This window comes from Heteronotia binoei, chromosome 15 (assembly GCF_032191835.1).
Source record: "Heteronotia binoei isolate CCM8104 ecotype False Entrance Well chromosome 15, APGP_CSIRO_Hbin_v1, whole genome shotgun sequence".
NCBI classification, from domain to species: Eukaryota; Metazoa; Chordata; class Lepidosauria; order Squamata; family Gekkonidae; genus Heteronotia; species Heteronotia binoei.
The window spans coordinates 64,308,365-64,330,904 of NC_083237.1; the positions used below are offsets into that span (position 1 = coordinate 64,308,365).

Below are 22,540 nucleotides of genomic sequence, written 5' to 3' on the forward strand. Positions count from 1 at the left end.
AAAGGCACCAGATTTTCAGCATAGCATCTAGTGCCTCTCCCCAAAATACGCTCCATGTTTCAAGAAGATTGGACCAGGGGGTCCGATTCCATGCGCCCCCAAAGAAGGTGCCCCTGTCCATTATTCCAAAAGGAGGGAAGGCATTTAAAAGGAGTTTAAATGTGATGGCCAGAACTTCCTTTGGAGTTCAACTCTACTTGTCACAACCTTTCTCATGGTTCCACCTCCAATGTCTCCTGGCTCCACCCCCAAAGACCCCAGATACCGTATTTCTTGAATTGGACTTGGCAACCTTGCTCCATGACTGTAAAAATCCATAAGAAGGGCAGAGGCGGAGCAATTGTGCCCAAACCCATTTCAATTATGCTTGCCAGATTCTCCCCATCACTGCTGGGGGAGCGGGGGGTTGCTTGTAGCTCAATTGCCAAGAAAATAAGAAGTCAAGCGTAGGAAGAAGGTCCAGGAGAGGCGTGCCTGCCCTGTTGCGAAGGTAAGTGCTACATTTTGCCATGCACTTCCGTCCTGAGACTGTCAGGATGACCCGCACCCCTTGAGCCTGGATTGCCCCCCTCCCCATTAATTCTGATGGCAACTGCTCCTCCCCAAGCAGTCTTTGGGAAGTCTCTCCCCCACTCGAGCATTGCAGCCGTGAGGCCCGGCCCAGAGTAACGCCTGCCATCCTTGGCAGGTAGCAGCCCTGGCAAGAGTCCTGTGTTGACGCTTCCAAACCGTCCGGTCTTTGCTGCCAAGGCTGTGGTTTTTTAAAGGCAGCATCAGGAAAAAACAAAACAAAAAACGAGGACGGGCAGCCGTTCACCTCTTCCAGCTCTGCAGACGCCAGAGGAGCCACTGGACGACAAGAGGCCAGGCCAGCAGGAAAAACAAGATAGGAGGAGTCGGGGGCGCGGGCGAGCGGCGGGGCGGTTCCTGCGGGGAGCAAAAGACACAAATCGGGGAGGTGAGAAAATAAACAGGCCGCGAAGGATGAGGAGGTGCTGGAAGACGCAGAAGGGCGCCCCCTGCTGACCCCTGCCAAACCAGCCAGCTGCTGCAACCGGCGCACATCGATTTGCTTTATTCGTTACCGACATTTCCCTGCCAGTCCTTTTCCCTCCAAGCTTCCCTGCCGATCAAACCGGGGAGAGGACGAGTTGATAGAGATCAAAGACTAGTCGCGCGGACTTTCAACAAATGCTTTTTGACAGATGCTCAGGGATGCCCTTGTTTGTTTGGTCTTTTGCTACGGCTTCTTCTGTTTTGGGGACTGAAGCCTAGCATTCAAAGTCAGGTCCAAAGCCAAGCTCTGGCTTAAATTAAGACGGTCCTGCATCAACCCATGTTAGCACCTGCAGCCCACCTCTCACCTGTTCAGGTGCCAGGCTGCACCGCTGTAGGGGCTGCGTTTGGAGCGCCAGCCACGGCATTTTCCTGTGAACGCATGGAGCTGCCTTGTACTGAATCGGGCCCTCGGTCCATCAAAGTCAGCACTGTCTACTCGGACCGACCGGCAGCTGCTCTCCAAGGTTTCAGGCAGAGGTTCTCCACATCACCTTCTGCCGAGCCCTTTTAAACTGGAGATGCAGGGGATTGAACCTGGTACCTTCTGAAGGTGTTATCTTACCTATCCTACCTTGACCATTCCAGAGAGCATTTCTGTTTAGCATCAGCATTTGAATATGATAAAGATTTTTCTTAAAAGCTCGTAGAAGAGTGTGAAACGTCAGATAGAGTACTGCCAAGTCGCGTCTTTACTTCTTATGCCTTGCTGTACCAAGGGAACAACTGTTGGAGCGCAGGTCTCCATGGAAGACTTCAAATACTGGATTACAAACTTTTAGGAGCTTGGTTCTCCATACAAAAATTTTCTATTGGAACTTCTGCCTGCACCTTGCATCTGAGAAATATTGGACATTTATTTGTTTGTGAGTGGTTTGGGGTGAAGGTGTATGTTCCTTCTGTATTTGTATTGTATATATATTATACAACAAATCTTTTGAATTTCTGGAATATTTATGAATGAATATTATTTGTACATAAGTCTGAGGCTGGTTTTCACAGAGGTACTATACCTTTTCCCCTGCCCCACCTGGGGATTGGCAACCATACATGGCACCCGCGGGCATCACAATGGGTAGTGGCCAGTTTGGTGTAGTGGTTACGTGTGTGGACTCTTATCTGGGAGAACCGGGTTTGATTCCCCACTCCTCCACTTGCACCCGCTAGCATGGCCTTGGGTCAGCCCATAGCTCTGGCAGAGGTTGTCCTTGAAAGGGGCAGCTGCTGTGAGAGCCCTCTCCAGCCCCACCCACCTCACAGGGTATCTGTTGTGGGGAGGAAGGTAAAGGAGATTGTGAGCCGCTCTGAGACTCTTCGGAGTGGAGGGCGGGATATAAATCCTATATCTTCATCTACCTCACAGGGTGTCTGTTGTGGGGGAGGAAGGGAAAGGAGATTGTGAGCCGCTCTGAGACTCTTCGGAATGGAGGGCGGGATATAAATCCAATATCTCCATCTACCTCACAGGGTGTCTGTTGTGGGGGAGGAGGGGAAAGGAGATTGTGAGCCGCTCTGAGACTCTTCGAGTGGAGGGCGGGATATAAATCCAATATCTTCATCTACCTCACAGGGTGTCTGTTGTGGGGGAGGAAGGAAAGGAGATTGTGAGCCGCTCTGAGACTCTTCGAGTGGAGGGCGGGATATACATCCAATATCTTCATCTACCTCACAGGGTGTCTGTTATGAGGGAGGAAGGTAAAGGAGATTGTGAGCCGCTCTCAGACTCTTCGAAGTGGAGGGCGGGATATAAATCCAATATCTTCATCTACCTCACAGGGTGTCTGTTGTGGGGGAGGAAGGGAAAGGAGATTGTGAGCCGCTCTGAGACTCTTTGGAGTGGAGGGGCGGGATATTAATCCAATGTCTTCATCTACCTCACAGGGTGTCTGTTGTGGGGGAGAAGGTAAAGGAGATTGTGAGCCGCTCTGAGACTCTTCGGAGTGGAGGGCGGGATATAAATCCAATATCTTCATCTACCTCACAGGGTGTCTGTTGTGGGGGAGGAAGGGAAAGGAGATTGTGAGCCGCTCTGAGACTCTTCGGAGTGGAGGGCGGGATATAAATCCAATATCCTCCTCCTTCTTCTTCTAATTTTGGAATTTGCAATCTTGGGGGAGAGAAAGGCTGTAAGTAGTCAGACATATAGGTTTGACTTCAGGAAAGCAAAATTTTGATAAAGTTACGCTGGGTAGAATCCCATGGCTAGAAATGCCTAAGGAGAAGGGAGTTCAAGAAGGGTGGGAGTTTCTTAAAAGCAAAATGTTGAAGGTGCAACCACAAACTATTTCTATAAGAAGGAAAATGGGAGAAGTCTAAAGAAGCCAACGTTACTCTATAAGCAGCTTTCTAAAGACTTGAGAAATTAAAAAAAAAAGACTCATTTAGGAAATGGAAGGAGGGCCTTATAACCAAGGATGAATATAAACAAATAACCAGAGTCTGTAGAGAAGGCGTTATGAATGCTAAAACTCAGTATGAGCTTAGGCTGGCCAAAGATGCTAAACAACAACAAAAAAGGGTTTTTTTCTTATGTTCAAAATAAGAAAAGGATATGATAGCCCAACGTGGGGACAGAAAAGTGAAATTGTAACAGGCATTGAAGAGAGGGTAGAATTGTGCAATCCCTACTTTTCCCCATCTTCTCTTGTGAGGAAAATGGTACTCAACTTGTCAAAAACACATGATGAAGGGAGTTGCAGCCTAGGATTGGCACTGAGGTAGTACATAAAACACCTAGTTTCTTTAAATGAAACTAACTCCTCAGGGCCAGATGAACTGCATCCACGGGTACTAAAAGAACTTGTGGACGAAATTTCTGAGCCTCTGTCCATTATTTTTGAGAATTCTTTGAGAACAGGAGAGGTGCCGGAAGATTGGAGCTAAGCAAATGTTGTCCCCATCTTCAAGAAGGGAGAAAAGGAGGATCTGGGTAACTATGGACCTGTCAGCTTGATGCCTATACCTGAAAAAGTTTTAGAACAAATAATCAAGCAGTCAGCCCTAGCATTTAGAAAGGATGACTCTGATTATTAAGAGAGCCAGCATGGGTTTCTCAAGAACAAGTCATATCAGACTAACCCTATCTCTTTTTTTTTTGAGAAAGTTACTACCTTACTGGATCAGGGGAATTCTGTGGATTTCAGTAAGTCTTTTGATGAGGTTTCACATAATATTTTTGTTGACATGTTGGTAAAATCTGGTTTGGATCCTGTTACTGGGCACAAAAAATATTAAGAATAAGGTTTCAACATACTCCAGAACTATATTTGTTGAATGTGTGTAAAGGGAATCTATCCAGACAAGAGAAAAAACTGTTGCTGTATATAATAACTGTCGCGAGAATTCTGTACGCGAAATACTGGAAAGTCTCTAAACTGCCAGCCAGGGAAGAGTTTTTACAAAAGCTATCTGACGCAGCTGAGATGGATATATTAACTGTAAGATTAAGAGGAGGTAATATACAAGATTGTAGGAAGACATGGGATTATCTATATGTATGGATAAAAAGGATGGGACTTACTATGAGGAAATCGGAATTGTGCTATGGTGAAGCCTTTTAAGCTCCTTGGTGGTGGGGTGGGTGGCGGTATGTTTGTGTTCATGTATAATATAGTAGTGTATATGTACCGTAATCGTTAAATAAAGGATTTGTTTAAAGTGAAGGAAAAAAAAAAAAGCATTTGGAACTTGGACCCCGAGAGATGCCATTAGAATGAGGGATTCATTTCCATTCCACACTGAACCATCTTGGCAGTCATAATCCCTTTTGGACGAAAGATGATTTAGTCTGGACCAGGTCATCTCTTCGTCATGGATGTTCAGAGCCATTACTGGGTGCTGGACGGAGGTGGTGGTGGACAGGGCTTTGTTTTGTAGAAAAAGCCCAGCAGGCCTCATTTGCATATTAGGCCACACCCCCTGACACCAAGCCAGCCGGAACTGCATTCCTGCTCAAAAAAAGCCCTGGTTATAGATATGGCTGGTAAAAGCTGTCTCTGACATCAGAGATGGGAATTCAAGACAGCCCCTGCTGCATTTATTCCTGCTTCTGGGTGTCCCTGGGTCTTCGCTGTGTTTTTGGCAACGTACGTGCATCTTTGCGAATCGAACGCTGACTGAGTCATCCGTCTCACCCCTCTGTCAGGCACATTTTTCATTGCCAAGTACTACATGTACATTTAAGCAATCCAGTGTTAATCTATGCCTTATGGGAGGAGATTTTAAAAACGCTGCAGAAGAGCTCTTGCAGGGGCTGGCTGCAGGTATTTTCCTGGTACCCCTCAACTCACAGGCCTGGGGGCCAGGTCCAGTCGAAGAGGTGATGCTAATGCTGGGAGAAACCTGAGCCCTTCCTTTGCAGCAGCCCCCTCCTCCTCTAAGAACATAAGAACATAAGAGAAGCCATGTTAGATCAGGCCAATGGCCCATCCAGTCCAACATTCTGTGTCACACAGCGGCCAAATATATATATATATATACACACACACACACACACACACACACACACTGTGGCTAATAGCCACTGATGGACCTCTGCTCCATATTTTTATCTAACCCCTTCTTGAAGGTGACTATGCTTGTGGACGCCACCACCTCCTGTGGCAGTGAATTCCACATGTTAATCACCCTTTGGGTGAAGAAGTACTTCCTTTTATCCGTTTTAACCTGTCTGCTCAGCAATTTCATCGAATGCCCACGAGTTCTTGTATTGTGAGAAAGGGAGAAAAGTACTTCTTTCTCTACTTTCTCCATCCATGCATTATCTTGTAAACTTCTATCATGTCACCCCTCAGTCGACGTTTCTCCAACTTAAAGAGCCCCTAAGCGTTTCAACCTTTCTTCATAGGGAAGGTGTTCCAGCCCTTTAATCATTTTAGTTGCCCTTTTCTGAACTTTCTCCAATGCTATAATATCCTTTTTGAGGTGCGGCGACCAGAACTGCACACAGTACTCCAAATGAGACCGCACCATCGATTTATACAGAGGCATTATGATACTGGCTGATTTGTTTTCAATTCCCTTCCTAATAATTCCCAGCATGGCGTTGGCCTTTTTTATTGCAAACGCACACTGTCTTGACATTTTCAGTGAATTATCTACCATGACCCCAAGATCTCTCTCTTGGTCTGTCTCTGCCAGTTCACACCCCATCAACTTGTATTTGTAGCTGGATTCTTGGCCCCAATGTGCATTACTTTGCACTTGGCCACATTGAACCGCATCTGCCACGTTGACGCCCACTCACCCAGCCTCAACAGATCCCTTTGGAGTTCCTCACAATCCTCTCTGGTTCTCACCACCCTGAACAATTTAGTGTCTGCTGCCCCAGGCCGGCCGGCCGGCCGTCACTAGCCAGCCTGATGAGGAGGCAGGAGCCAATCTGGGCTACGATCAGGCCTCTTTCGCAGCACACTATCAGAGCCCGTTTTCCTCCACATCCACCTGGAAGAGCAAGGGACGTGCAGTAAGGGCACAACAGCTGTCCACCAGTGGGAGGTGCGGGGGGAAGAGTTGATAGTTCCAAGTTGGGGAACTGCCAGTGATTTGGGGGCAGAGCCAGGGGAAGACAGGACCTCAGTGGGGTACAATGCCAGAGAGCCCACGTTCCAAAGCAGCCATTTTCTCCAAGGAAACTGATGCCTACAGTTTGGAGATAAGCTGTAATTCTGGGGGATCGCCAGGGCCCACCTGGAGTTGGTCTCCTGTTCATTGGGACTCCTTTGATGGAACTGTGAAACTTTTGGGGAACTGTTATTGCTATTTAGTCTTCTATTGAACATGGATATATATATGGATATATGAAGCTGCCTTATACTGAATCAGACCCTCGGTCCATCAAAGTCAGTATTGTCTTCTCAGACTGGCAGCGGCTCTCCAGGGTCTCAAGCGGAGGTTTTTCACACCTATTTGCCTGGACCCTTTTTGGAGATGCCGGGGATTGATCCTGGGACCTTCTGCTTACCAAGCAGATGCTCTACCACTGAGCCACCGTCCCTTCCCTGACCAGCAGTGGCTTTCCAGGGTCTCCAGCTGAGGTTTTTCACACTTACTTGCCTGGACCCTTTTTAGTTGGCAATGCCAGAGATTGAACCTGGGACCTTCTGCTTCCCAAGCAGATGCTCTACCCACTGAGCCACTGTCCCTTCCCTGACAGCAGTGGCTCTCCAGGGTCTCCAGCTGAGGTTTTTCACACCTACTTGCCTGGACCCTTTTAGTTGGAGATGCCGGGATTGAACCTGGGACCTTCTGCTTCCCAAGTAGATGCTCCACCACTGAGCCACAGCCCATTCATGGCTCTCCAGCTGAGGTTTTTCACGCCTACTTGCCTGGACCCTTTTAGTTGGAGATGCCAGGGATTGAACCTGGGACCTTCTGCTTACCAAGCAGATGCTTACCACTGAGCCACCGTCCCTCCCTCCCCTCATATTGGTATGATTTTGTTTCAATACATTCTTTGTTATTTGGTCACTATAACTTCGGTCGTGCTGTCTTTACCCACCCAGAGGCTGGCATCACTAGATGTCTACATAACTTTTAGACAATGCACACACATATAATACATAATTTTAAATAAAATACATGCATAGGCCACACATCAGGGCAGCCTTGCGGAGCAAGTGGTGCAAATAGAGAGCAAGTAAAGTAATAATCAGACTGTTTGCTGCCACTGTAGTCTCGCTCTTCTTAGGAGTCTTTCACCTCTTCCACGTAATAGAATCCAGCCCTATGTTAGCAAATACAACCAAAATGGTGGCGTTTGAGTTTATGGGAGGGACGGTGGCTCAGCGGTAGAACGCCTGCTTGGTAAGCAGAAGGTCCCAGGTTCAATCCCCGGCATCTCCAACTAAAAAGGTCCAGGCAAGTAGGCGTGAAAAACCTCACCTTGAGACCCTGGAGAGCTGCTACCAGTCTGAATAGACAATACTGACTTTGATGGACCAAGAGAAGGCAGCTTCAGATGTTCAGTAGAAAGCAGTTTCAGATGTTCATATGTAAAGTTCATATTTCTGGTACCTTGTCTTACATTTTAGAGGGAGGGACGGTGGCTCAGTGATAGAGCATCTGCTTGGTAAGCAGAAGGTCCCAGGTTCAATCCCCGGCATCTCCAACTAAAAAGGGTCCTGGCAAGTAGGCGTGAAAAACCTCAGCTGGAGACCCTGGAGAGCCGCTGCCAGTCTGAGTAGACAAGACTGACTTTGATGGACCGAGGGTCTGATTCAATATAAGGCAACTTCAGATATTCATATGTGCTCCGTCCTCCCTGGGTTACTCTTCGCCTCAGAGAGAAAACGAGAAACTTGAGGTCCGATCAAGGGAGAAACTGGTGGTTGTATGAATGGAACATGAAGCATCTTCATGATTTGATCCCTAGAGCCACAATGTTTTCTGGTTCTGCTTTTGATAATGCAGAACTTTCCCACAAGTTAAAAGATTCCTGTATTTAGAGAGCTGTCCATGCTTCCACTACAGGGGTATTTTTGCTTTCCCAAATCTGCAATCCCATTGCCAGAGAATCTTAAGATGTTTATGCCGAAGAAGCAAACATCGAAGAGGAACTAACGATTGCCAGTTTTATTGATCAGTTCCTTTTGCCATTCGCTTTCTACAATCCTGTAGGGGCAGCATCTCCCATTACACTCTCCATTAATCTGGTGTTTTCCTTTTTCAACTGTCACTTGGAGAGCTTTTATAGTTGAAAAGTGATAAACAGATGTGTAGAACAAATAAGAACAAGAAGACTGCAGATTTATACTCCGCCCTTCTTTCTGAATCAGAGAGGCTTACAATCTTCTCCCCCACAACAGACACCCTGTGAGGTGGGTGGGGCTGAGAGAGCGCCGACAGAAGCGGCCCTTTCAAGGACAACCTCTGCCAGAGCTATGGCTGACCCAAGGCCATTCCAGCAGCTGCAAGTGGAGGAGTGGGGAATCCAACCCGGTTCTCCCAGATAAGAGAGCTCTGGCTGACTCAAGGCCATTCCAGCAGCTGCAAGTGGAGGAGCGGGGAATCAAACCAGGTTCTCCCAGATAAGAGAGCTCTGGCTGACTCAAGGCCATTCCAGCAGCTGCAAGTGGAGGAGCGGGGAATCAAACCAGGTTCTCCCAGATAAGAGAGCTATGGCTGACTCAAGGCCATTCCAGCAGGTGCAAGTGGAGGAGCGGGGAATCAAACCAGGTTCTCCCAGATAAGAGAGCTCTGGCTGACTCAAGGCCATTCCAGCAGGTGCAAGTGGAGTAGTGGGGAATCAAACCTGGTTCTCCCAGATAAGAGGCCACACGCTTAACCACTACCCCCAAACTGGCTCTCCCGCCTCCCCCAGCCTGGCTTCAGCAGTGAAGGACATACTTGCAAAGCAGCCAAGGATTCCAGGCGGCTGAGTCTCCTCATCACTTCCTTCATGTCCTCCTGCAGGGCTCGGATGGTGCCCCTCAGCTGCGCATCCACTTCCTGCTGGACTGAGGGCCTGGCTGTGGTCTCTTCAGTGGCCGGGGGGCTACGGGCCAAATCCCTCTCAACAGGGGCAGTCCGCAGATCTATGACACAACAAAAAGCCAGCATAATGTGGCGGTCGAAATGTTGGACTCGGATCTAGGAAATGCAGGTTCGTATTCCCACTAGTGTAATAGAAGCTGGCTGGATGACCTTGGGCCACCAGCCACACACTCTCAGCCCACAAGGTTGTTGAGGTAAAATGGGAGGAGAGGAGAAGAATGGAGGCCAGGAGTGGCCAAACTGTGGCATGGGAGCCGCATGTGGCTCTTTCACACATATTGTGTGGCTCTTGAAGCTCCCACCACCCCGTCAGCCAATTTGGAGAAGGTATTTCTCTCTTTAAATCACTTCTCCAAGCCAAACCAGTTTGGAGAATGCTTTTAAAGTTAAAGGTGCTTTTTTTCCACCTCTCCCTCCTTCCCCCATCTATTTTCCTTCCTTCCGCTCTCAAACATCTGATGTTCATGTCTTGCAACTCTCAAACATCTGACATTTATTCTATGCAGCTCTTACGTTAAGCAAGTTTGGCCAGAGTTCCATGAAGAGGTGAACTGGGGGTGCTTCAGTGCCAGAGCCCCATGCCCATAGGGAGACCAACTTGAGACAACTCAGGTGTCACCTGGGTGGCAACCTTTGTCTCATGATAACTCTCTGCTTCTATGTGTTTGGAAGCGGTGCTCAGATTCACAATCTGGATCACCATTATTCCCTGATCATTCCCAAAGGAAACATCATAAGAACATAAGAGAAGCCCTGTTGGATCAGGCCAGTAGTCCATCCAGTCCAACACTCTGTGTCACATAAGAACATAAGAGAAGCCATGTTGGATCAGGCCAGTGGCCCATCCAGTCCAACACTCTGTGTCACATAAGAACATAAGAGAAGCCATGTTGGATCAGGCCAGTGGCCCCATCCAGTCCAACACTCTGTGTCACAGAAGAACATAAGAGAAGCCATGTTGGATCAGGCCAGTGGCCCATCCAGTCCAACACTCTGTGTCACATAAGAACATAAGAGAAGCCATGTTGGATCAGGCCAGTGGCCCATCCAGTCCAACACTCTGTGTCACAGAAGAACATAAGAGAAGCCCTGTTGGATCAGGCCAATGGCCCATCCAGTCCAACACTCTGTGTCACATAAGAACATAAGAGAAGCCATGTTGGATCAGGCCAGTGGCCCATCCAGTCCAACACTCTGTGTCACATAAGAACATAAGAGAAGCCACGTTGGATCAGGCCAGTGGCCCATCAGTCCAACACTCTGTGTCACATAAGAACATAAGAGGAGCCATGTTGGATCAGGCCAATGGCCCATCCAGTCCAACACTCTGTGTCACAGAAGAACATAAGAGAAGCCATGTTGGATCAGGCCAGTGGCCCACCCAGTCCAACACTCTGTGTCACATAAGAGAAGCCATGTTGGATCAGGCCAGTGGCCCATCCAGTCCAACACTCTGTATCACACAGTGGCCAAAAATTTATACATATATATACACACTGTGGCTAATAGCCACTGATGGATCTCTGCTCCATATTTTTATCTAACCCCCTCTTGAAGCTGGCTATGCTTGTAGCCGCCACCACCTCGTGTGGCAGTGAATTCCACATGTTAATCACCCTTTGGGTGAAGAATTACCTCCTTTTATCCATTCTAACCCGACTGCTCAGCAATTTCATTGAATGCCCACGAGTTCTTGTATTGTGAGAAAGGGAGAAAAGTGCTTCTTTCTCTACCTTCTCCATCCCATGCATTATCTTGTAAACCTCTATCATGTCACCCCGCAGTCGACGTTTCTCCAAGCTAAAGAGCCTCAAGTGTTTTAACCTTTCTTCATAGGGAAAGTGTTCCAAACCTGTAATCATTCTAGTTGCCCTTTCTGCATTTTTTCCAGCGCTATAATATCCTTTTTGAGGTGCGGCGACCAGAATTGCACACAGTATTCCAAATGAGACCGCACCATCGATTTATACAGGGGCATTATGATACTGGCTGAGTTGTTTTCAATTCCCTTCAACTAGGGTCCCTGCCCAGGCGAAAGCACTACGACAACGAACAAGAAAGTGGTGGTGGTGGTGGTAGGAGCAGCTGAGAGACTGGGAGACAGATGGATGGTAGGAGAGAGGAAGAGCCTAAAACCGGCAGCATCAGCTTCACCAAGTTAGTTATTCATTAACCTCTCTCAAGGCCAGGAAGTTCTGAATAGATCAGAAGATGATTCCAACACAAAAGAGCATTCCTGCTGATTGTATGTGTGTGTGTGGGGGGGAGAGGAGGACAGAGAACTCACAGTCATTCACCCTGTGCCTTCTCAGCCAAAGTGTGTCCCTCAGTGCTAGCCCAGCTCCATGATGGGTCTGACCACCCTGCAGTTTTCCTCAGGCAGAGATGCTGCAGACAGCAAAGCCACCAGACTCTTGACCTTTTTGGCTGCTACAGACAGACTAACACGGCTACCCGTTCTCAGCAAGTTAGACAGTGTTGTTTGGGTCTGGGTGGCTTTGAGCAGCCTCAGGGGGGTCTTGCAGCTTCGGTGGGGGAGGGAGGTGACATGTGCCAAGAAGAAATTGGATTTATACCCCACCCTATACTCTGAATCTCAGCGTCTCAAAGCAGTCACAATCTCCCCCCCACAACAGACACCCAGTGAAGTGGGTGGTGCTGAGAGGGCTGTCACAGCAGCTGCCCTTTCAAGGACAATCTCTGCCAGAGCTATGGCTGACCCAAGGCCATGTTAGCAGCTGCAAGTGGAGAAATGGGGAATCAAACCCGGTTCTCCCCAGAGAAGAGTCCACACACTTAACCACTACACCAGACTGGCTCTGTATTAGAGCTATGGCTGACTCAAGGCCATTCCAGCAGCTGCAAGTGGAGAAGTGGGGAATCAAACCCGGTTCTCCCAGATAAGAGTCCGCACACTTAACCACTACACCAGACTGGCTCTCTATTAGAGCTATGGCTGACCCAAGGCCATTCCAGCAGCTGCAAGTGGAGGAGGGGGAATCAAACCTGGCTCTCCCAGAGAAGAGTCCAAGCCCTTAACCACTACACCAGACTGGCTCTCTATTAGAGCTATGGCTGACCCAAGGCCATTCCAGAAGCTGCAAGTGGAGGAGTGGGGAACCAAACCCGGTTCTCCCAGAGAAGAGTCCGCACACTTAACCACTACACCAGACTGGCTCTCTATTAGAGATATGGCTGACCCAAGGCCATTCCAGCAGCTGCAAGTGGAGGAGTAGGGAATCAAACCCGGTTCTCCCAGAGAAGAGTCTGCATACTTAACCACTACACCAGACTGGCTCTCTATTAGAGCTATGGCTGACCCAAGGCCATTCCAGCAGCTGCAAGGGGAGGAGTGGGGAAACAAACCCTGTTCTCCCAGGTAAGAGAGCTCTGGCTGACCCAAGGCCATTCCAGCAGCTGCAAGTGGAGGAGTAGGGAATCAAACCCGGTTCTCCCAGATAAGAGAGCTCTGGCTGACCCAAGGCCTTTCCAGCAGCTGCAAGGGGAGGAGTGGGGAATCAAACCTGGTTCTCCCAGATAAGAGAGCTCTGGCTGACCCAAGGCCATTCCAGCAGCTGCAAGGGGAGGAGTGGGGAATCAAACCTGGTTCTCCCAGATAAGAGAGCTCTGGCTGACCCAAGGCCATTCCAGAAGCTGCAAGTGGAGGAGTGGGGAACCAAACCCGGTTCTCCCAGAGAAGAGTCCGCACACTTAACCACTACACCAGACTGGCTCTCTCATGAATGCAATGTACACAAAAGCTTATACCTTGCATAAACTTCGTTGGCCCCTCAGGTGCCAATGGACTCAAACTTTCTTCAGCTCATCTCCAGACTACAGATATCAATTTATCTGAAGAAAAGGGATGCTTTGGATGAGGGATTCTGTGGCATATTCCATTGAGGCCTATTTTCGCCCCAGGCTCCATCTTCTAATCTCCAGAAATTTCCCAACCTGGATGTGGCCAGGGGGCACCTGACACCCTAGATGCCTGAGGTGAAACATTCTGGTTAGAATGAGGTGGTAGAATCCTGTACAACTTCAGGCTGTCCTAGATAAAAAAATCCCCCCCACCCACGGAAAAAAACTAGCTCCTCAGGAATATTTCAGTCCGGCCTGTTCCCTGTCATGCTTGTTTTCCTCCTGAAGGGATATTTAATACAAGAGGGAGAAAGGGAGGGAGAGGGATGGCAGGGTGGAATAACAGCCCAGATCTCATCAGCACTGTACCACCTCATTCTGCTCTGTGCGCGAAACAACCTCATTACACAGTCTGAGGCGATATATTTTGGATTATACCATTTCAGACAATGAGAGGAATTATACTTTTGAATGATCCCACAGGACGGTAGATATTCCTCGGATGTGTAAAATTATCACACCAAGGAGAGGGCTACGCTGAACCATTTTTCTCCGGCGCGTTAGTTTTATACGACATGCAGGGACAATTGTTTTTAAGACGAGATTCTTTTCTAAAAAAAGAAGTCCCCCCACCCTAGTCTGAAGTGGTTCCATCTCATGCTGTGGAGACCGATTCTGAGCCTAGCCCAGTGCTCCAGTTCCAGTCCTCTGTCAGCCTTTTCCTCAAGTGCCCACGATGCAAAACCAAACAAATCACAAACCAAAGAAAGGAAGGAAGGACGAAATCAATGAACTGCGGCTTCTGCAAGTCCCACCAGCCAGCTCCTGGAGCCACTGAAATGAACAGGCTTTCCAGAACTCCAAAACCTCCCTCATCCCCCCCCCCCCGGTGGCTTCCAGAGATCTCCCACCATTACAATTGATCTCCAGGCAACCAAGATCAACTTATCAATTAATGGTTGCTTCAGAGGGCGTTCTATCCTGCTGAGGTCTCTCCTTCCCCAAACCTTACCTTCTCCAAGTTCCACCCCCAAATCTCTTGGAGGGCGTTCTATCCCACTGAGGTCTCTCCTTCCCCAAACCTTACCTTCTCCAAGTTCCACCCCCAAATCTCTTGGAGGGCGTTCTATCCTGCTGAGGTCTCTCCTTCCCCAAACCTTACCTTCTCCAAGTTCCACCCCCAAATCTCTTGGAGGGCGTTCTATCCCACTGAGGTCTCTCCTTCCCCAAACCTTACCTTCTCCAAGTTCCACCCCCAAATCTCTTGGAGGGCGTTCTATCCCACTGAGGTCTCTCCTTCCCCAAACCTTACCTTCTCCAAGTTCCACCCCCAAATCTCTTGGAGGGCGTTCTATCCTGCTGAGGTCTCTCCTTCCCCAAACCTTACCTTCTCCAAGTTCCACCCCCAAATCTCTTGGAGGGCGTTCTATCCCACTGAGGTCTCTCCTTCCCCAAACCTTACCTTCTCCAAGTTCCACCCCCAAATCTCTTGGAGGGCGTTCTATCCCGCTGAGGTCTCTCCTTCCCCAAACCTTACCTTCTCCAAGTTCCACCCCCAAATCTCTAGGTATTTCCCAACCCACACCCGCACCCCCCTGATGTAGCCGATCCTCCAAGAGCTTACAGGGCTCTTAGTACAGGGTCCAGAGATAGAATTCTAGCAGGGGTTCCTTTGCATATTAGGCCACACACCCCTGATGTAGCCAATCCTCCAAGAGCTCACAGGGCTCTTAGTACAGGGTCCAGAGATAGAATTCTAGCAGGGGTTCCTTTGCATATTAGGCCACACACCCCTGATGGAGCCAATCCTCCAAGAGCTTACAGGGCTCTTCGTACAGGGTCCAGAGATAGAATTCTAGCAGGGGTTCCTTTGCATATTAGGCCACACACCCCTGATGGAGCCAATCCTCCAAGAGCTTACAGGGCTCTTCGTACAGGGTCCAGAGATAGAATTCTAGCAGGGGTTCCTTTGCATATTAGGCCACACACCCCTGATGTAGCCAATCCCCCAAGAGCTTACAAGGCTCTTAGTACAGGGTCCAGAGATAGAATTCTAGCAGGGGCTCCTTTGCATATTAGGCCACACACCCCTGATGGAGCCAATCCCCCAAGAGCTTACAGGGCTCTTAGTACAGAGTCCAGAGAGAGAATTCTAGCAGGGGTTCCTTTGCATATTAGGCCACACACCCCTGATGTAGCCAATCCCCCAAGAGCTTACAGGGCTCTTAGTACAGAGTCCAGAGAGAGAATTCTAGCAGGGGTTCCTTTGCATATTAGGCCACACACCCCTGATGTAGCCAATCCCCCAAGAGCTTACAGGGCTCTTAGTACAGGGTCCAGAGATAGAATTCTAGCAGGGGTTCCTTCGCATATTAGGCCACACACCCCCTGATGTAGCCAATCCTCCAAGAGCTTACAGGGTCCAGAGATAGAATTCTAGCAGGGGTTCCTTTGGATATTAGGCCACACACCCCTGATGTAGCCAATCCCCCAAGAGCTTACAGGGCTCTTAGTACAGGGTCCAGAGATAGAATTCTAGCAGGGGTTCCTTCGCATATTAGGCCACACACCCCCTGATGTAGCCAATCCCCCAAGAGCTTACAGGGCTCTTAGTACAGGGTCCAGAGATAGAATTCTAGCAGGGGTTCCTTTGCATATTAGGCCACACACCCCTGATGTAGCCAATCCTCCAGGAGCTTACAGGGCTCTTAGTACAGGGTCCAGAGATAGAATTCTAGCAGGGGTTCCTTTGCATATTAGGCCACACACCCCTGATGTAGCCAATCCTCCAAGAGCTTACAGGGCTCTTAGTACAGGGTCCAGAGATAGAATTCTAGCAGGGGTTCCTTTGCATATTAGGCCACACCTCCCTGATGTAGCCAATCCCCCAAGAGCTTACAGGGCTCTTAGTACAGGGTCCAGAGATAGAATTCTAGCAGGGGTTCCTTCGCATATTAGGCCACACACCCCCTGATGTAGCCAATCCCCCAAGAGCTTACAAGGCTCTTAGTACAGGGTCCAGAGATAGAATTCTAGCAGGGGTTCCTTTGCATATTAGGCCACACACCCCTGATGTAGCCAATCCTCCAGGAGCTTACAGGGCTCTTAGTACAGGGTCCAGAGATAGAATTCTAGCAGGGGTTCCTTTGCATATTAGGCCACACACCCCTGATGTAGCCAATCCTCCAAGAGCTTACAGGGCTCTTAGTACAGGGTCCAGAGATAGAATTCTAGCAGGGGTTCCTTTGCATCTTAGGCCACCCACCCCTGATGTAGCCAATCCTCCAAGAGCTCACAGGGCTCTTAGTACAGAGTCTACTGGAAGCTCCAGGAGGATTAGCTACATCAGGGGTGTGTGGCCTAATATGCAAAGGAGTTCCTGCTACAAAAAAAGCCCTTCTTGTCACACTGTTATTCCAAAAACCAATGGAATTAACTGCACCCAGACTAACTTCCCCCTGAAAATGGAACGTGCCCTTTCCTTGCCAATCCTGTGTGTTCCAGAGCTGAACACCTGTCTCTCCCCCTGCGGGGCTCCTTTTTGGAGAGAAGGCTAATTCAGATCTGGGTTACATGCCCACCACTTCTGCTCAGCTCATCTTCTCTGCTTGAGACTGGCCCGTGCATGGGAGGTTGGTGCTCACTTGTCTCTCCCGCTCGAATCTTGTGAAGACTGTTCATGGGGGAGCTTTCCTCTGTCGACAGACTCCTGACCTGTGAAAAAAGAGAGGGCGCTACTCAACAACTGGCGTACATCAGCTTCATTCCACCTTTAACACTTGGGGCTTCCCCAAAAGTGTCCTGGGAATTTTAATTCAGGAGATTTTAATGCAGGAGATGTATTGAGCATATGAACATGTGAAGCTGCCTTCTCCTGAATCAGACCCTGGGTCCATCAAAGTCAGTATTGTCTTCTCAGACCGGCAGCGGCTCTCCAGGGTCTCAAGCTGAGGTTTTTCACACCTATTTGCCTGGACCCTTTTTTTGGAGATGCCAGGGATTGAACCTGGGACCTTCTGCTTCCCAAGCAGATGCTCTACCACTGAGCCACCGTCCCTCCCCTTGATTGATGGTTGTGTGACAGATTCCTTGCTTCCCCTTCAGGGAACTATAGCATGGAGCATATGGAGCAGAGGTCCATCAGTGGCTATTAGCTACAGCATATAGTTGGAATTCTCTGTCTGGGGCAGTGATGCTCTGTATTCATGGTGCTTGAGGGGGGGACACAGCGGAAGGTCTTCTAGTGTCCTGGCCCCACTGGTGGACCTCCTGATGGCACTTGGTTTTTTTGCCACTGTATGACACAGAGTGTTGGACTGGCTGGGCCATTGGCATGATCCAACACGGCTTCTCTTATGTCCTTACGTTCCCAGGAATCTCTAGAAAGAGGACATCTTTTGGGAACAGTTTAAGGGTCACACAGCTGTATCTCGCTATTAGCACATATGCAGGTTTCTCCTTTCCAGGTTTTCCCCAGCTTTGCTACCCTCTTTTCTGAAAGCAGGGAGTGTTCCGTCACGATGACAAGGTGCTTATTTCTGAACCTCTCTCACCCATCTGGGCACTGTTTTACTGCTGTCTGCCCTTGCGCCTGATATCCCCCCCCACCCCCACTCGGAAGCTTCTTGCCACTTAAGAAGACGACGACTGGAGATTTATACCCCACCCTTCTCTCTGAATCAGAGACTCAGAGTGGCTTGCAATCTCCTATATCTTCTCCCCTCCCAACAGACACCCTGTGAGGTGGTTGGGGATGAGAGAACTGTCTTTTTCAACTGTCACTTGGAGAGCTTTTATAGTTGAAAAGTGATGAACAGATGTGTAGAACAAATAAGAAGAACAAGAAGACTGCAGATTTATACTCCGCCCTTCTTTCTGCATCAGAGAGGCTTACAATCTTCACCCCCCCACAACAGACACCCTGTGAGGTGGGTGGGGCTGAGAGAGCTCTCCCAGAAGCTGCCCTTTCAAGGACAACTCCTGCAAGAGCTATGGCTGACCTAAGGCCATTCCAGCAGCTGCAAGTGGAGAAGTGGGGAATCAAACCCGGTTCTCCCAGATAAGAGTCCACACACTTAACCACAACATCAAACTGGCTCTTAGAAAACACATTAGTTGCTTCAATGTTAGGGTAGTATAGAAACTACCTTTTTTTTTTCCAAAGCTAGCAAAAAGCTCCCCAGGGATGGAGAATGGCTTGAGGGGCAGGGAGGAGATGACCACAGAAGCTATGGAGAAAACCTCCCTGGGACTACTCCATTGCCACAGTGAGTGACTGCTCAGTGAGGGAATTGTTATCATGTGTGGAGGCGGACTCCATTTGTATAGATAGGAGTGAGTGTGGATCCCCAGTGGGTTCCTAGTATCTTTGCATTACTGGCGCGCGCGCGCGTGTGTAGAGATGCACCTGGAGAGAGTGCAAGTGTGATGAGGGCCAGTTCAAGGTATCATCGCCCTAAACAAAGGATGTCCTGACCAGGACAGTCCGATCTTGGAAGCAGTGCAGGGTCGACTCTGGTTAGTATTTGCATGTGGAGAGCCAGTTTGGTGTAGTGGTTAAGTGCATGAACTCTAATCTGGAAGAACCGGGTTTGATTCCCCACTCCTCCACTTGCACCTGCTGGAATGGCCTTGGGTCAGCCATAGCTCTGGCAGAGGTTGTCCTTTAAAGGGCAGCTGCTGTGAGAGCCCTCTCCAGCCCCACCCACCTCACAGGGTGTCTGTTGTGGGGGAGGAAGGGAAAGGAGATTGTGAGCCGCTCTGAGACTCTTCGAAGTGGAGGGCGGGATAGAAATCCAATATCTTCATCTACCTCACAGGGTGTCTGTTGTGGGGGAGGAAGGGAAAGGAGATTGTGAGCCGCTCTGAGACTCTTCTGAGTGGAGGGCAGGATATAAATCCAGTATCTTCATCTACCTCACAGGGTGTCTGTTGTGGGGGAAGAAGGGAAAGGAGATTGTGAGCCGCTCTGAGACTCTTCAGAGTGGAGGGCGGGATATAAATCCAATATCTTCTTCTTCTTCTCCTTGGAATACCAGCAGCTGGGAGGTGGAGGCACGCAACAGCAAGCCATCTCTGAATGTCTCTTCCCTTAAAAAAAACCTACTGTGTGCCCACCAATCAGCTGTCAATCGCCAGGTTCTTTTTTTGTGTCTTTGCAATTTGTGTGTGCATGTGAGTGTGAGTGTGCACCTAGACGTCACGGTGACCTCTAGTGAGTGACCGCTACTGGCGGCCTGGAGGATATTCAGGGAGGTGGTTGAATGAAGCCTGCCCCTGCCTTCCAGCTCCTGATATTGTGAGGTCTCTCATCCAAGTACTTGCCAGAATCAACCCTGTGTAGCTTCTGGATTGGGCTTGCCTGGGCTATCCCTCCAGACCATAGCAGAAGAAGAAGAAGATATTGGATTTATATCCCGCCCTCCGCTCCGAAGAGTCTCAGAGCGGCTCACAATCTCCTTTCCCTTCCTCCCCCACAACAGACACCCTGTGAGGTAGATGAAGATATTGGATTTATATCCCGCCCTCCACTCCGAAGAGTCTCAGAGCGGCTCACAATCTCCTTTCCCTTCCTCCCCCACAACAGACACCCTGTGAGGTAGATGAAGATACTGGATTTATATCCTGCCCTCCACTCCGAAGAGTCTCAGAGCGGCTCACAATCTCCTTTCCCTTCCTCCCCCACAACAGACACCTGTGAGGTGGGTGGGGCTGGAGAGGGCTCTCCCAGCAGCTGCCCTTTCAAGGACAACTCCTGCCAGAGCTATGGCTGACCCAAGGCCATTCCAGCAGGTGCAAGTGGAGGAGTGGGGAATCAAACCCGGTTCTCCCAGATAAGAGTCCGCACACTTAACCACTACACCAAACTGGCTCTCCAGTTGCAGCACTTTCCATCACCAAAGAAAGGACCACCATCCCCTTCTGGGCCCCTCCCTGATGTGGAGGGCTTGACTTGGTCCTAGCTGGAAGTGGCACAAGCTGAGAAGCCAGTTGCTTCCTGTGCCATTGCTAGCTGGCAATAAATACAGCCACTGCAGAGCATCAATGCGCTCAGCTGGCAAATCACCCCTGAACATTATACTTCTACAATCTGAAGTGTTCACATGGTCTTTGAATTCTGCAGTCTTGGTCTTATTGCATTATTCATTTGATGTCTTATGCAGTATGACTGCATTTAAAAAAAAAAAATCTGTAATTCTCCTGGAGTCTTAGCAAGATAAGTGAGTTATGAATAAACTAGAATAATAGAATCATAGAGTTGGAAAGGACCCCCCAGGGTCATCTAGTCCAACCCTTGCACAATGCAGGAAACTCACAAACACCTCCCCCTAAATTCACAGGATAGATGGCCATCTAGCCTCTGTTTAAAAACCTCCAAAGAAGGAGAGCCCACCACCTCCCGAGGAGGAAGCCTGTTCCACTGAGGAACTGCTCTAAATTCATAGATGCCTCCCCCTAAATTCACAGGATCTTCAATGCTGTCAGATGGCCATCTAGCCTCTGTTTAAAAACCTCCACGGAAGGAGAGCCCACCACCTCCCAAGGAAGCTTGTTCCACTGAGGAACCACTCTAACAGTCAGGAAGTTCTTTCTAGTGTTGAGCCAGAAACTCTTCTGATTTAATTTCAATCCGTTGGTTCTGGTCCTACCATCTGGGGCCACAGATATCATTTGAGGGTTGTCAAAAGGGCCACCAGGAACGGTTTTCTTGCTTCTTGGCAGGGCCAACAATGACCCCTCAGTCCACATGCTCCAAAAGCATGCTAAAAGCCTTTCCCTGCGCGTTCCCCAGACAATACTACAGTCAGGATTTCAAAACCTACTTTTGATCCCCGGCCTTAAGGAGGCCAGGATGAAGACAACCAGAACCAGGGCCTTCTCTGCTGCAGCCCCATGCTGGTGGAATGAGCTTCCTGAGAAGGTTAGGGTCCTGCAGGACCTTTCTCAATTCTGCAGGGCCTGCAAGTTTCCCTTATTAAGCCCAGGGCTTTTTTTTGTAGCAGGAACTCTTTTGCCTATTAGGCCACACCCCCTGATGTAGCCAATCCTCCAAGAGCTTACAGGGCTTTTCGTACAGGGCCTACTGCAAGCTCCAGGAGGACTGGCTACATCAGGAGTATGGGGCCTAATATGCAAAGGAGTTCCTGCTACAAAAATAAAGCCCTGATTAACGCCTAACGACTCTACTCATTGGGGGGGACGGCAGGGTTTCATTCAGCTCCCTTCTTCCCAAGAGGTGCGCTGGCCCTTTTGGTAGGTGAGTTTTGAAGCCTGCAGGATCTCTTGCTCCAGCCCCGTCTCACAAGATCCTCACCTGATCTGGCTCCACTTGTTCCAGGCTGTCACAGAACACCTCGCTCTCTGAATCGCTGGCCCCCTGAGTGCTCTTGAGGCTTTCCTCCACACGGTCTGGGCCTGCAACAGAAGCAGCTTCAGCTCAGAAACGGAGAACGAGAGAAGGCTGAGGAGATTCAAATGGCTATGTGGGCATAAACCATCGTTATCTAGTAACATCTGAAAACCAAAACACGGGAAACTTTAGCCTCGCCCTTCTGCTGCAGGAGTCTCTGCTCCTTATTCCTAATAATTTGCTCCAGGATGAAAAGCGAGGCCCAGAAAGCCAAGCTGTGTAGAATGATATCTGTGGTTAAGAATGACATCTTAATCCAATACGCGTTAAAGCAGAACAAAAGAGAAGTGCTTCATTCCATACTTATTGAACCACATCTCCAGATACCTTTTCATGTGACACATACTTTTGCTTCAGGGGCTTTCTCTTATGACTGTCAATAAGGGCTTTTTCCATGGTGGGTCCAGTCCTCTGGAACAGCCTACTGGAGTGGGTGTGGAAGGTGCAATCCCGCAGTCATGGATTGCAGATTTAAGTTTGGCTTTCCACAATTCTGGGCTGCAAACATAGAGTTGGAAGGGACCTCCAGAGTCATCTAGTCCAACCCCCTTGCACAATGCAGGAACTTCACAAATACCTCCCCCTAAATTCACAGGATCTTCATTGCTGTCCAATGGCCGTCTAGCCTCTGTTTAAAAACCTCCATAGAAGGAAAGCCCAACACCTCCCAAGGAAGCCTGTTCCACTGAGGAACTGCTCTGTCAGAAAGTTCTTCCTGAT

At 49.1% G+C, this 22,540-nt stretch overlaps 1 protein-coding gene across 1 annotated transcript in view; it reads right to left on the reverse strand.

Annotated features, from left to right (window-relative positions):
- Positions 1-812: 812 nt before the first annotated feature.
- Positions 813-22,540, reverse strand: part of ACBD4 (acyl-CoA binding domain containing 4) — a 38,496-nt gene continuing 16,768 nt past the window's right edge. The window contains 6 exon segments of the mRNA XM_060255905.1: positions 813-927; positions 5,146-5,167; positions 5,950-5,952; positions 9,383-9,590; positions 16,992-17,124; positions 21,725-21,825. Of these exon segments, the coding sequence (XP_060111888.1) occupies positions 814-927; positions 5,146-5,167; positions 5,950-5,952; positions 9,383-9,590; positions 16,992-17,124; positions 21,725-21,825 (581 nt within the window). The 3' untranslated portion in view covers position 813.